This window comes from Capra hircus, unplaced genomic scaffold (genome assembly GCF_001704415.2).
Source record: "Capra hircus breed San Clemente unplaced genomic scaffold, ASM170441v1, whole genome shotgun sequence".
NCBI classification, from domain to species: Eukaryota; Metazoa; Chordata; class Mammalia; order Artiodactyla; family Bovidae; genus Capra; species Capra hircus.
In genome coordinates this window covers 11,534-26,400 of record NW_017189775.1, presented here as the reverse complement: position 1 = coordinate 26,400, position 14,867 = coordinate 11,534, and the positions used below count along the sequence as shown (strand labels likewise).

Here is a 14,867-nt window from a genome sequence, read left to right as displayed (position 1 = left end):
AAAAATTATCCTGATTTTATTGACATGACAATTTGTCTCTTAATAAGTACACAGTCCCATTTTAGTGTATGTCTGTATGCATGAACATGTTAACATCATTTGATTGATTTTTTGTTTTACTTTTTTGAAGATTCCGTGAAGCAGGGAATAGCTACCCACTCCAGTATTCCTGCCTTGACAATCCCATGGACAGAGAAGCCTGGCAAGCTACAGTCCCTGGGGTGGGAAAGAGTAGGACACGACTGAGTGACTAACACTTTTCTTGTTTTTAGTATTATTTACAAATACAGAAATTTCTATAAACTTTCATTAGAGTTAGCTCTGTGCATTTGGCTGTGTTTGATTAAAGTCTAGAGTCACAAACTGAAGTAAAAGTTGCTGCTGCTGCTAAGTCGCTCCAGTCGTGTCCGACTCTGTGCAACCCCATAGACGGAAAACCACCAGGCTCCCCAGTCCCTTAAGCTGTCATTTAAAGAATGTTTGTTAAAATATTTGCTGAAAGATGATACTGCAACATTATTGATTTTAAATTATTTCTGTTATACATTCAAGACTCTGAAAACTGTCAGAAAGTAGTATATACCAGACTGTTAAAATGATTCTTGCTGCCGAGATTACTATCCTATCAGACCTGTAAAACCTGTAAATCACTTAAACTTCAAAGTTAAATGTGAATTCTTTCCTTACTATTCTACCTCGTTGCTGTTCACACATTGTCACTCATGGAGCCGAATTTTCAAAATTACTCGTTCAAATAAGCTTGTGAAAAATGTGGCACACTGAGCCCACTCCAGAATATTTGGATCAGGAAGTGCTTTTTAAAAATATTTCCTGTTTCTTTTGATAGTCAGTTTATCGTCTGTCAACTGAGTACAACACTCAGAAATAACTATGCCAATGTTGATCTGATCATATGATTTCTCTTTCAAATCAGAATAATTTCTGTAGTGGTTCATGGATCGTATCTCATCCTCTTTTCTTGGGGCTAAAAATGTGGTAGAAAATATTACTGTGTAAAAATTATATTCTTGTGTAACACCAGACATTCTCCTAAATCAAAACCATTTCTCTTGCTGGTTTCCTCTTGGGTCACATTAGGAAGTCTTCCCATGGCCACATGGCACCTGTACTTTGCATTTCAGGGACGGCTGACATTCCAGGACGTGGCCATAGACTTCACTGAAGAGGAGTGGGAATGCCTGGACCTCGGGCAGCGAGAATTGTACAGGGACGTGATGTTAGAGAACTACAGGAACCTGGCCTCCTTGGGTGAGGATAACTGCCTTCCGGAATCCCTTCTCTACCCACTCGGTTTTGGTTCCTGTATTTCTAGAATGTCTCCTAGAATCTTCTGCTCCTTATAATAGTTTCAGATCCCTGCTTTCTATGGGAAAATGGATATTTATGAGTTGAGAAAGAAGGCTTCATGAGGATTCATTATGATTCTAACTTTTCCTTGATGGAATCTGCCTCCTTCTTCTAGGTGAGTGGTAATTCTGTAGGTTCTGTGGTATAAAAGGGTGCCACTCTCCTTTATAAATCAGATATCTCCCACTTACTTACTTTGGCCTTAGTAGTACTTGACTAGAATCTCAAGAACTTTTCTTTATGTATTTGTTAGTTAGAAAAGTGCTTCGATAAAGTATTTGGGGATATAACTTTCTAGGCTGTATTAACATTCAACCATGCCTTCTCTAGAATATTAATAATGTAATAAGCAAGGTAACAGTCATGTCTGACTCTTTGCGAGCCTATGGAATAGTCCATGGAATTCTCCAGGGCATAATAGTGGAGTGGGTAGCCGTTCCCTTTCCAGAGGATCTTCCCAACCCAGGCATCAAACACAGCTCTCCCACAGTGCAGGTGGCTTCTTTACCAGCTGAGCCACCAGGGAATTTTAATACAGCTTAGGAAATAATGTCCCCACATACTTTAGTTCTAGGCTGTATTAACATTTTACCATGCCTTCTCTGGGCTTCCCAGGTGGCACTAGTGGTAAAGAACCTGCCTGCTAATGCAGGAGACATAAAAGAAGTGCGTTTGATCCCTGGGTTTGGAAGAACTCGTGGAGGAGGACATGGCAACCCACTCAGTACTTTTGCCTGGACACTCCCATGGACAGAGGACCCTGGCGGCTACAGTCTATAGGGTGGCAAAGAGTCAGACGTGACGGGCGCGACGTAGCACATGGGCCTTTTCTTCTCACTTGAATACATATTAGATTGGAAACTGATGAATCTCTAGCAAAACGAATATTCCTTTTCCTGATAGCAGGTCTTGTGGTCTCTAAGCCAGACCTGGTCACATTTCTGGAGCAAATGAAGACTCCCTGGGATGTAAGGAGACTGGAGACGCCAGCCGTATACACAGGTAGGGGTCAATGGATGAAGCCGACCAGTCCACAACAGGAACAGGGATTAGTGAGGAATTCATCTTTATCATGTGGTTTGGGAAGATCTGCTTCAATGGAAATGATTTTAGAGAAGTCTGGGTTTCTTTCTGTTGCTGTCATAGGCGGATATCACCTGCCCCGTTCTGTCTCTTTAAATCATTCCTGAATTCATCTCCAGTGATTACTTTTCTCAATCACAGTGAGAACTGAAACCCTTCTCTTGGCCGGTGACAACCTGCATGAATCGATTACTATTCCATTTCGTGGGGGGCAGGGGGCCCCTCGGAAAACTGAACATTTCTGAAAAACTCTAAGACGGCTCCTATGAAAATTTCTACCTCTAGATGACAGTGTGTGAGCGGAATTGAGGACATACTGCCAAAGTTCTAGGAATATTGGGGACAGTTTTTTTTTTTTTTTTTTCTGACATAATTCCTAAAACACTGGAAGCTACAAATATGATCTTATAAATTTTAAATTCAAGTAATTTCTTCACTGTATAAACCAAAACCTCCCTAAAGAGAAAGAATGCCAATCTCAGGATTACTTCAAAGTTTCTGTTTTCTTCATATGAACTCATATGAAATGTTAAGTGTATCTGCCCCAATTCCTCAATGCTAAAAGGCTTAACTGAACTGAATTGAACTGAAAAGACTTAAATATATTCAATTAACTCCAAAAAAATTTCAAATAAATTGGCATAAGAGCTTAAAACGTTTTCCACCAAATTTTTAATGGTTTCAAACTATTATAATGTTTCGAGTATAGAATCTTTTTATAACGTTCTTATTGGTAGTATAACTCATTTACAATGTTGTACTGCAAAAAGAATCCATTTCACATATAGATATCTACTCTTTTTAAGATTTCCTTCCCAATTCGATCTCCACAGAGCATTGATAGTGTTCACACCATACTTTGAAAGTCTCATTTCTTAATTTCTCAAGAACTGCTTCTTTATTTAATGAATCTTGTTATCAACTTCCCCAGACTTTGTCCTACATGTCCTTGCTTTCTGATTAGACCTATGTCAGTATCATTTATGATTTTTATATGGAAACATCATATAGAACGTGCTAAAATAAAAAGTGGTTAAGGAATTAGAGGGCACCTAGTGGCATCAGCATTTAAGATGACTTAAGTGGAAGAGTAATCATTAGACTGCCTGTCTCTTCTTCATTTAGTGGTTGTTGTAGCTTTTTGTCTTGCTCCTTCCTCTACACCATACTTCTTTGTCATCCCATTTTGTCAAATTTTCTGGGTTTGTGGTCTGTTCTGCAGGCTGCAGGATCCTAGCTCCTCTTGCTCTGTTGTCTTCCCCCTAGGGGGTGAGGTTGGTCCACAGGCTTGTACACTTATCCCCTTGATCTGGGCTTTGATTGCTGTTATTGTGACCCGTGCCTCCCCAAAATATTGAGGGGAATTTCCTCTTGGCTCTATGGTTGTCACTGGTCTGTTGGGGTGGGGTCTGCTTCTTGGTTTGTGGAGAAGAGCCCCCAGATGTGTTTCTTCGCTGTGATTCTGATCTGTAGTCAAGGCAGGTAGGATTGGAGGACACCCACTGGGAGAGAAGCCACTAAGCATTGCTCTTCTGGGATTGTTCACCTTGGGGTGTGCTCAGGCACTGTGTGAGTCTCATGTGACCCCATGTTGGCACTGCATTGGCCCCCCTTCAACCATGGGCATGCTGGCACATTGCTGTGGTGCCAGCAGCTTTCACTTTTAGGGATTTACATAAACTGTTTGTGAAAGCAGAGAGATGTGCCTCCTCAGATGTTGTTTTCACTGGAACACCAGCAGAGATCCAGTGAACTCAGGTCCCAGAATTGCATTCATGGAGCTGGACCTGCTGTGGTGCTCTGGGGGCAGCTCAGACTCTAGCCTGGCCCTTCCCCCTAGTATACATCCCCACAAAGTCTACAGCTGCTAAAGCTACACCTCCCATGTCTGTGGGAGCCCTGGTTGTCCATTCAGATGTTCTGTACGGGCTGAGTTGACAAAACCAGTTGCAGGTATAAAAGCATGGTTTGTGTAACCGTTAGGAGAGACTTCAGTTTTCCTTCCTTAACCCTGGGGCTAGCTGAGCTTTCAGCTGCCTTCTATGTGTGTGGGCCACCCACAGGTGTCTGCTCCAGAAGCTGCCCCAGAGCACAGGAGTCTGCTGATTGTGGAGGAGGTGCAGGGGGGAGGCTGTGGCTGGAGCTCAATAGAGCCCACCTGGGTGGTGGCCCTTCCTAGTGCTGGGAGAGGAGGGGCCAGCACAGGGGAAGAGGGGCTGCAATGGTGGGTCTTCCCTTTGGGCATCAGTCAACAAAGGCGCTCTGCTCTCTGGTGGTCAGGCTTCCTCCATAAGCATTCTAGTTATAGAGCTCGTCCATCACCCCCGGCCCCTCAGGTTGTCTGCTCACAGCCCACAGCAGTCCTCTGCCTGGGTCTGCTCTCCAGACCCCACATTTCAGCACCCAGCCTTTGATGCAGCAGCAGATACCCTCTCAGGCTGGGTGGGCAGGGCTGGCATCAGTACCCTGTGTACAGGTCTCACTCTGTCCTGCTGCCACAGACTGTTGCCGTGTTCTCTTCCCACAGAGAATGAGGCTCCCCTTCTGTCCCAGCTGAGCTCACGCCAGCCCCAGTAGATAGGAAAGGTAGATAAGAAAACTTTCATTTGATGTATTTCAGCTGTGTCTTCTCACAACACCTGTGGTTTGATGTCAAAGAATCAAAGATTAGAAAACTTAATCCAAGAAGCAAAGCTAGGAATATATGAAAGAGCTTACCTTGGAAATGAACATTTAATGAAAGTCCAGGAATATATGGGGGTATGTGAAAGACCGAGAAGATGTTTATATGGACAGAAAGAAACCAAGACAGTTTCACACAATGCTGGACATTACTGCCATAAGAAATGAGCAATGTGAGTCAAACTGTGGAAAACACCCATTTCAGTTATCAACAGCTGCAGAGAAGTGTATCTGTTCAACCAAAGGCTTAAAGCAGTTTTTGAAACATACACATTCTCTGAAGGGAAATGTGAAAAATCTAGAAAGTCATCCAGTCTCTATTGCAAATCCTCATGCAAACCACTCTGAACACAGGCTTCGATTACACATACATTCAAGCACGTCTGAAAACCAGAAATTTAATAATGATGGGGAAAACTCACAAAATAATGAGCTTGAGGGATCTGTGACCAAGGGGTCATTATTCTTCTACCAACAGACTGTTTCTCTCCATTCCAAAATGTGTAATGTTGATATTAATGGAAAAGAGTTAATGCCACCATCACTGTTCAATACACATCATGACACGGTTAATACGGAACAACTTCTCACGTGTAATAACACGAGTCAGGCCTTAAGTAAGAGCTCTACCCCCAATAATTACAAGAATATTTACGGTGGAGTGAGAAGCCATGCATGCAATGAAACTGGGTGTAAAACTGAACAAGACTCTCACCCTATGAAACATCATGGACCTCAATCTTCAGACAGAGATTCTAACAAAAGTACATGTAGGAACATCTTTTCATCAAACATCAAGTCTTCCACTAAATGAGAGTACACATACTGGAGAGAAGACTTACAATTGTGAATATGGTGATGTTTCTAATCAGTCTTCAAATCTCACTCAACAGCAGAGTATTCAGAATCCGCACAAAAGTTACAAGTGTAAGCAATGTGAGAAAGCCTTTACTAACTCATCCAGTCTAAGTAGACACAGGAAAATTCATTCAGGATGGAAACCTTTCAAATACACAGAGTGTGGCAACACCTCTAAGCAGAATTCAGAGCTTAGTCAAGATCAGCAAATCCACACGGGCAAGAAACCTGATGAATGTAAAGAATGTGAAAAAGCATTTATGTGTTACTCAAACCTTAGTCAACATCAGCGCATTCACACTGGGGAGAGGCCTTATAAATGTGCAGAGTGTGGCAAAGCCTTTAATCAGAAGTCATATCTTAGTGATCACCAGAGAATTCATACTGGAGAGAAACCTTATAAATGTAAAGAATGCGGAAAAGCCTTCAGTCGCTGCTCAACTCTTATTGAACACCAGAGAATTCATACTGGGGAGAAGCCTTATAAATGTAAAGAATGTGGAAGAGCCTTCAGTTACTACTCAGCTCATCATCAACACCAGCGAATTCATTCTGGAGAGAAGCCTTATAAATGTAAAGAATGCGGAAAAGCCTTCAGTCGCTGCTCAACTCTTATTGAACACCAGAGAATTCATACTGGGGAGAGGCCTTATAAATGTAAGTGTTGTGGCAAAGACTTTAGCAAGCACTCTCGTCTTACTCGCCATCAGAGAATTCATACTGGAGAGAGGCCTCATAAATGTGAGGATTGTGGCAAAGCGTTTAGACAGCAGTCATGTCTTACTACACATCAAGTAATCCATACTGGAGAGAAATCTTATAAATGTAAAGAATGCGGAAAAGCCTTCAGTTACCGCTCAACTCTTACTCAACACCACCGAATTCATACTGGAGAGAAGCCTTATAAATGTAAAGAATGTGGAAAAGCCTTCAGGTACCACTTAACTCTTACTCGACACCACCGAATTCATACTGGAGAGAAGCCTTATGAATGTATAGAATGCGGAAAAGCCTTCAGGCAGTACTCAAATCTTACTCAACACCAGAGAATTCATACTGGGGAGAGGCCTTATAAATGTAAGGATTGTGGCAAAGACTTTAGCAGTTACTCAGGTCTAACTTGCCATCAGAGAATTCATACTGGAGAGAAGCCTTATAAATGTAAAGAATGTGGAAAAGCCTTCAGTTACTACTCAACTCTTACTCAACACCACCGAATTCATACTGGAGAGAAGCCTTATAAATGTATAGAATGCGGAAAAGCCTTCAGTCGGTACTCAAATCTTACTCAACACCAGAGAATTCATACTGGGGAGAGGCCTTATAAATGTAAGGATTGTGGCAAAGACTTTAGCAGTTACTCAGGTCTAATTTACCATCAGAGAATTCATACTGGAGAGAAGCCTTATAAATGTAAAGAATGTGGAAAAGCCTTCAGTTACTACTCAACTCTTACTCAACACCACCGAATTCATACTGGAGAGAAGCCTTATAAATGTAAAGAATGTGGAAAAGCCTTCAGTTACTACTCAACTCTTACTCAACACCACCGAATTCATACTGGAGAGAAGCCTTATAAATGTATAGAATGCGGAAAAGCCTTCAGTTGGTACTCAAATCTTACTCAACACCAGAGAATTCATACTGGGGAGAGGCCTTATAAATGTAAGGATTGTGGCAAAGACTTTAGCAGTTACTCAGGTCTAACTTACCATCAGAGAATTCATACTGGAGAGAAACCTTAGAAATGTAAAGAATGTGGAAAAGCCTTCAAAGCACTCAGGTCGTACTCACCATCAGAGAATTCATACTGTAGAGAAACCTTAGAAATGTAAACAATGTGGAAAAACCTTCATTGGGCACTCACGTCTTACTCAACATCAGAGAATTCATACTGGAGAAGTAGCAAAGGCTTTAATCTGAGCTCTCACCTTATTAGAGATCAGAGAGCACGTACTGGAGAGAAACCGTAGTAATAAGTGATGGAAGAGGTTTGTCCTAAACATACACTTCAGAAAATACAAGACCGTTTATTTAAGAAAGATAAGGAATTAAAAAAAAAAAAGAAAGAAAAAGATAAGGAATGGCATAAAGAAAATGTAGAAAAGTTTTCAATAAAAATTAAATCTAAATAAATAGAAATTGCACACTGGAAAAAGTGAAAGTTGCTCAGTTGTTTCCAACTCTTTGCAACCCCATGGACTGTGTCCATGGAATTCTCCAGGCCAGAATATTGGAGTGGGAGGTGGATTATTTACCAACTGAGCTATCAGGGAAGCCCACACAATAGAAAGCATTTCATCAATCCTGTTTTTTCAAGTTCCTCTTCAGGAGAAGTATTGTAGATAGTAATCCATAGTTAAAACAGATAGAAAATTGATATGTTAGTATGGATCACAAGATGAAGGTTGGTATTTAGAAATCTACAAATATTAGCAATATATCTTTGTTTATATTGACATGATTTGTGATTGTTTGAAAACCAAAATCAATGTGATTCAACTCTCAAATTACTCCATGCTGTTATGCTTCATCTCTATTGTGTATGCAAAGTTATGTTTTTGATGGTTGCTATCTCAAAGATGAGACAAGGCCTTCCATCCTAGGGAGAAATCATTTATATTTATTCTCCATTAGAAGATTAAGGACACAGGAATGTAACATGTACATCTAAATGGAGGTGTTAGTCATTCATGTCAAACATCCCTGTAGGTCACCATGAGGTAAGTGTTCAGGGAGTAATTCCACATATTAAAGTAAGATGTACATTTTCAATAGTTATGTCACTTGCTTTTTAAGTAAAATACAATGACAGTTCACTGAAATCTTGATGTATCTTTATAATATCAACAGAAGTCATGAATATTAGTTGACATGTTTCAAATAAAGACATCTCTGATCCCCTAGAAATGTATGGAAATCGGTCACAGAAAAGTCATGTAATTAGTGTATGTCTTGTTTCATTAACAATTAACCTCCATTTTGTAACCATAGGAATCACAGTTCTCAGATCATTGTATCAGAGGAATGAATATCATTGTTTATGCTTGTAATCTGTATTTTATTCAGTTACACAGTGGGTTGGAAAAGGTTTTATTCTGACTATGTGATATAACATGTTAATAAAACTGGACGGTTTCTTGTGATGAAATTGGTGTGTAATGAAGTGTCAACCTACCGATTTAAGGTTGAAGGGAAAATACCTAACAATAAACTCTTTGTTAGCACAGAAGGATGATATCTGGAACAATTAGTTTCCATACTGCCTTTAAGCTTCAAATAATTGGCTATTTCCCATCATTTCTCCATTGTACTCCCCCCCCCCCAGCCCCCCACTTCTCTGTAACTGCTGGGACATTGTGATGGTTCTAGGAAGGATCATAGAGAGTACTGTTGAGAGTTTACCTGAACTACTGCATGTTGTTGATGCCTCAGCGTCTGTGTGGGGAGGAGGCAGCCTGCAGGTCCTTGAACTCACACCAGCCAGTCCTGTGAACACCTACACTAGATGACCACCCACCTTGAGACCAGTAGTCTTGCTGAACCCCAGGGTCTACTGCACAGGCCCTCCTCCAGTGACACCCTCAGAGCTCTAGATTACTGCTCCTCTTGGATTGAATGGACCGATCCATACTCAGCCTGGCGAGTCCACAGCATTTCAACCAAGGTCTCTTAGAAAGGCCTGAACCCCGAGTACTGGATCTTTCTCTGCTTGGTCCTAAGCTTGACCTAAGAAATTCCTGCCCTAGAACCTCCTCTCCTGCGAGGTCTTAGGTGTGCTGAGTGTGAGGGCTGAAGCTCAGGGCTCCTGAGTGTGGGTCTTGGGGGAGAAGCATCAAAATAAACAGGGAACTTGCTGAAGAGTCATTCATGGCCCCTCTTTAGACCTGCAGATTTATAACTTCTTAGAGTGGGGACCTGACCTCGAGGGGTTCATATTCACTGAAATGGTTCAGAAAGAACCTTATAAGTGGTTTCAACCTGGTTTCCTATCAAGATCACCTGACCAGTGTTAAGCGATAACCTCCCCACAGAGTTCTGTCTTGGTCCTGTGGGAGCATCAGTGTGGTGTGTAGGAAGTGCTCCAGGGGACTCTAAGGAGAGGCCCGGGTTTAGGACGTGGCTCCTGGTCCATCTGTGAGAGCTGAGGCCTAGCTTCAGTCTGAGGTGAGGCTGCAGGGATGGTCTAGCTGGATTTGGACCAGGGAAATCAGTCAGCTCACATCATCTGTGTGAGCAGAGGGTTACGAGCTCTCTCTGAGGAGAGAACAATCAAGAAATAAGTTCAAAGGCTGGTCTCCAGGTAGGAGGTGAGTGTTCCCGAATCTCTCCTGAGACAGGGCAGGAGAGGTGGGTCTTTTCAGCTTTTCAAGGTCCTTCTGTCTGTAGGTGAAGTAGTTGCAGGATAAAGAGCTCTGTGGATGCCTTTGAAGGTATTTTCTCAAGATGCAGAGGTGTGTTTGCTACATAACATCCCCAGAGAAGACAGAGCAGGAGGAAGAAGAGGAGGAAATGGCAGCTTCTCAGGTACTCTTTCTGTTCCAGGCCTGGGGCTGCGTCTGGTTTTCCTCCTGAAATGCCTAGACTGAGAATCGGCAAACCTTTAGTTCTCTACTTCTAATTTTTCTGCCTGAGGTGTTTGTTATCAACTCTTGTTTCCCTTTTCTTCTTATCATAGTGAAGACCTGCTCTTTAGACCACCTCTCCCTTGTGTCCCAGATCCTGTTCTCCATTGTCTGTATCCTGGCTTTCTATAGAACATGACGAATTCCCAACCTGAATGAGTGACTTTCAGCTGGTGAACATATTCCCTTTGTGAGAGATCAACACGGAGAGGCACTGGTATCCGAGATTCCCACTGGGATGTGGTTCAGTGTTGGGATCTTCGGGAAGTAGGGGAAATGCCATGATGAGTTCACACGTGGATGCAATTCAGCTCTTTAGGAGTTAGAAAATGCCCTTATATATTGAATCAACTCAGTGATCCAGAATTTTTCAGAAAATGTGCAGAAATAAAAAGAAAACTAGGAGACGCTGTCCTCTGTGATGCTAAGGCTTACTAGTTAAACACACTGTTAGGATACAAAACAGAGGAAGTATATATAAAATGAATTTTGCATAAAACTGATATCTTTTTGTTAGGTTCAAGTTATAATTTCCTAGCTGCTGCTACTGCTGCTGCTAAGTCGCTTCAGTCGTGTCCGACTCTGTGCGACCCCATAGTCGGCAGCCCACCAGGCTTCTCCGTCCCTGGGATTCTCCAGGCAAGAACACTGGAGTGGGTTGCCATTTCCATCTCCAATGCATGAAAGTGAAAAGTGAAAGTGAAGTCGCTCAGTTGTGTCCGACTCTTGGCGGCCCCATGGACTGCAGGCCACCAGGCTCCTCCGTCCATTGGATTTTCCAGGCAAGAGTACTGGAATGGGGCGCCAGTGCCTTCTCCTAAATGCCCAGGCTCTGATAGTGCATCTTCCGTATGATCCATTTACACCATGACAGGTGATGTCCACTGGCTCTGGTGATTTCTCTGAGATTATCAGGCTAGGAAGTTCATTTTTTTCCCTCTGTCTTTAAACAAGGCTGTGGAAAAATGGAATGGGTAACGTGTGAAAACCCTCACAGTTAATGGAGAAATTCCGTGTCTTTTTGGTTTCTCTTTGTTTTGGAAAATGAACACTCACTGTGTTGATGATAGACACTGTTTTGGGAGTGGGCATTTTCATCACTCAAGCCCACGTGTGATGTTTCCAGTACACTCCATGCTCATATCACACATAGTCTTCTTATTCACATTTTTTTTCCAAAATATTTGTAATAATCATATTGGTGCTAGTCTGTTTTCACCTGTGTTGAATTTCTAAGATACAGCTCAACAAAATGATACAGATTGTCAAGAAATTAAAGTTGCAGAACCAGGAGCTCTAATTTATCTTATACCATTGTATATGTTTGCACCCTAGTGTATTTAAAATATACAAAGACTATCATTCACAAGTAGATGTATATATTTTAACCCATTAAAAATAATCTTGATTTTATTGACATGAATCAGTTCAGTCGCTCAGTCATGTCCAACTCTTTGTGACCCCATGAACCACAGCACGCCAGGTCTCCCTGTCCATCACCAACTCCTGGAGTTTACCCAAACTCATGTCCATTGAGTCAGTGATGCCATCCAACCATCTCATCCTTTGTCGTCCCGTTCTCCTCCTGCCTTCAATCTTTCCCAACACCAGGGTCTTTTCGAATGAGTCAGCTTTTTGCATCAGATGGCCAAAATATAAATGTACAGCATGTGGCAAGGCTTTTAAGCAGAGTTCAACTTTAACTGAACATCAGCAAGTCCATACTGGGGACAGACCTTATAAATGTACAGAATGTGGCAAATCCTTTACCCATTATTCACTCCTTACTCAACATCAACGAATCCACACTGGGGAGAGACCTTGTAAATGTACAGAATGTGGCAAAGCCTTTAACTGGCATCTGAGTCTTCCTGTACATCAGCGAACTCATCCTGGGGAGAAGCCATACAAACGTAACAAATGTGGCAAAGCCTTTATCCATTGTTCACATCTTTCTCGACATCAACGAATCCATACTGGGGAGAGACTTGATAAATGTACAGACTGTGGCAAAGCCTTTCCCCAGAGTTCAGATCCTTCTTGACATCAGAGAATTCATACTGCAGAGAAATGTTAGACATGTAAGGAATGTGGCAAAGGATTTCATCACAGCCATCACCTCACTCCCCGTCAGAGAATACATACTGCAGAGAAACCCTAGAAATGAGTCAGTGATAAAAAAAGGTTGGTCCTAAATATACAATTTTGAAGCAACGAGTGTTTACTTTGGAAAGATACATGAATGAAATACAAAAATGTAGACAAGTGTTTAATCAAACATCAAAAGTAAATCAATGCCAGAGAATTCATACTAGAAAGCATTTCATTCATACCATACCAAATGAATGTCATTCAACTCTCAAGTTACAATGCTATGATTTGTTTCCACTGTATCTACGAACCTCTGTTTTTGGTGGTTGTTACCTCAATTGTAAGAGAAGCCCTTCTATACTAGGTGGGAATCATTTATATTTATTCTCCAGTTTATAAGATTAAGAACACAGTAATCTGATATGCACACTAAACCTCTAAATGGAGGTATTTGTCACTGATGTCAAACATCTGTGTTGTCACCATGATGTAAGTGTTCAGGAAATAATTCAAAGTGAGATGGAAGTTTGCTCTCAGTTTTCAATAATTATGTCAATTGCTTTTTAAGCATAAACCAAGGATTGTTCATTAAAATCGAGTCTTTTTACAACATCAACATCGAGAAATCATGCATATTACCTGGCAGGCTTGAAGTAAGGACACCTTCTCTTCTACCTGATGTAAGTGTAGAAAACTCTTTCTGGAAAAGTCATATTAATATAATTAATGTCCATCCATGTTTACTACATTAGCCTCCATTTTGTAAACCACATGAATCACATTAACAGATCATTACATCAGAGAAACAGAAAAGTTTTTAGAAGCTTGTAGTCTGTATTTTAATCAAGGATCAAACAACAGTTGTAAAAAGTTTTATTCCATCTGTGTAAAATTAATGTATGTTCATTAATAAAAGTGAATGGTTTTTTCGTGTTACAGTTGATGTGGAATGAAGGAAGGGTGAACGCACCACCAGCATTAACGTCTCCCACCTGTTTAAGGTTGCAGGAAAGATAACGTTATGAGAAGCTATTTGTAGCACAGGGGGTGGCATCTGTAGAAATTAGTTCCTTACTGGTGTTAAACTCTCATAAATTCATATATTTCCCACCGTTTCTATGTTGTACGTCCTCTCTCATTTTGAAATTACTCGGACATTGTGATAGTTCGAATAAGAAGGATCATGCAGAGTACTGTTGAGAGCTTCCCCGACTGCTCCGTGCTCTTGCTGCCTCAGCGTCTGTCTAGGCAGCAGGCAGCCTGCAGGTCCTTGAACTCACACCAGCCAGTCCTGTGAGCACCTCCACTAGATGACCCGTTCCTTGAGACTAGCAGTTTTGCCAAACCCCAGGGTTTACTTCACAGGCCTCCCTTCAATGACACCCTCAGAGCTCACCAGAATCCTACTCCTCTGGTTTGAATGGACTGATCCACAACCAGCCTGGGGAGCCCACAGCCCTTCACCCAGGGCCCGTTAGAAAGGCCTGAACCTCAAGTACTGGAGCTTTCTCTGCCTGGTTCTAGCCTTGACCTTCCTCAGGGGCCCTCCAGGCTTCCTGTGAATTCTCTCAGGACCTAGAGTCATAAACTCACCTGCTTCAATTGTCCATTGTTCTTCTGTTAGCTAAAACTTTTCAGGGGCTCATTTAAGCAAATGTCAATTTAACAAAGTCACAAAAAGCATAATTAAAAGCCATGATGGGAAAGTTCTAAACCAAGATTTATAAAATCTTCCGCTGTATAATTCTTAGCACAAATTTCTTGTCTAGGCTTAAAGGAACTCTTTTCTCATGGCCTTGGCATACTTTGAATGCAATATATAAATATCTGAAGATATATACATCATATAATTTATATAACATACATTGGATACAATATATAAATATCTGAAGGTATACACGTTAGCAGTGAGAAAACCAAGAAGGAATATGTGAGTGTATGTGTATTTGTACACATTTAACTTAGAGAATTTAGAAATGCTAGATCAAAACTGGGCATTTTAGACTTGCAGTTGATTGACTAAAAACTGCAAAACTTGTCAATTTGTCAATTAATCTGTTTTGTCTATTTTTCATGGAATTCATTTCCTTAAATGTCAGGAGGTTACACTTGTTAAGGAACTTCCACACTGTCCTCCCCCCGTGACTGCCCCAGTTTACA

General features: G+C 41.4%; 1 protein-coding gene across 1 annotated transcript; it reads left to right on the top strand.

The window, feature by feature from the left end:
- Nucleotides 1-1,219: 1,219 nt before the first annotated feature.
- Nucleotides 1,220-12,783, top strand: LOC108634671 (zinc finger protein 420-like). The gene is given in 5 exon segments (XM_018044733.1): nt 1,220-1,269; nt 2,275-2,370; nt 6,151-6,420; nt 6,667-7,665; nt 12,284-12,783. Coding segments are annotated over 5 exon segments (1,899 nt in total). The 5' UTR covers nt 1,220-1,235.
- Nucleotides 12,784-14,867: the final 2,084 nt, after the last annotated feature.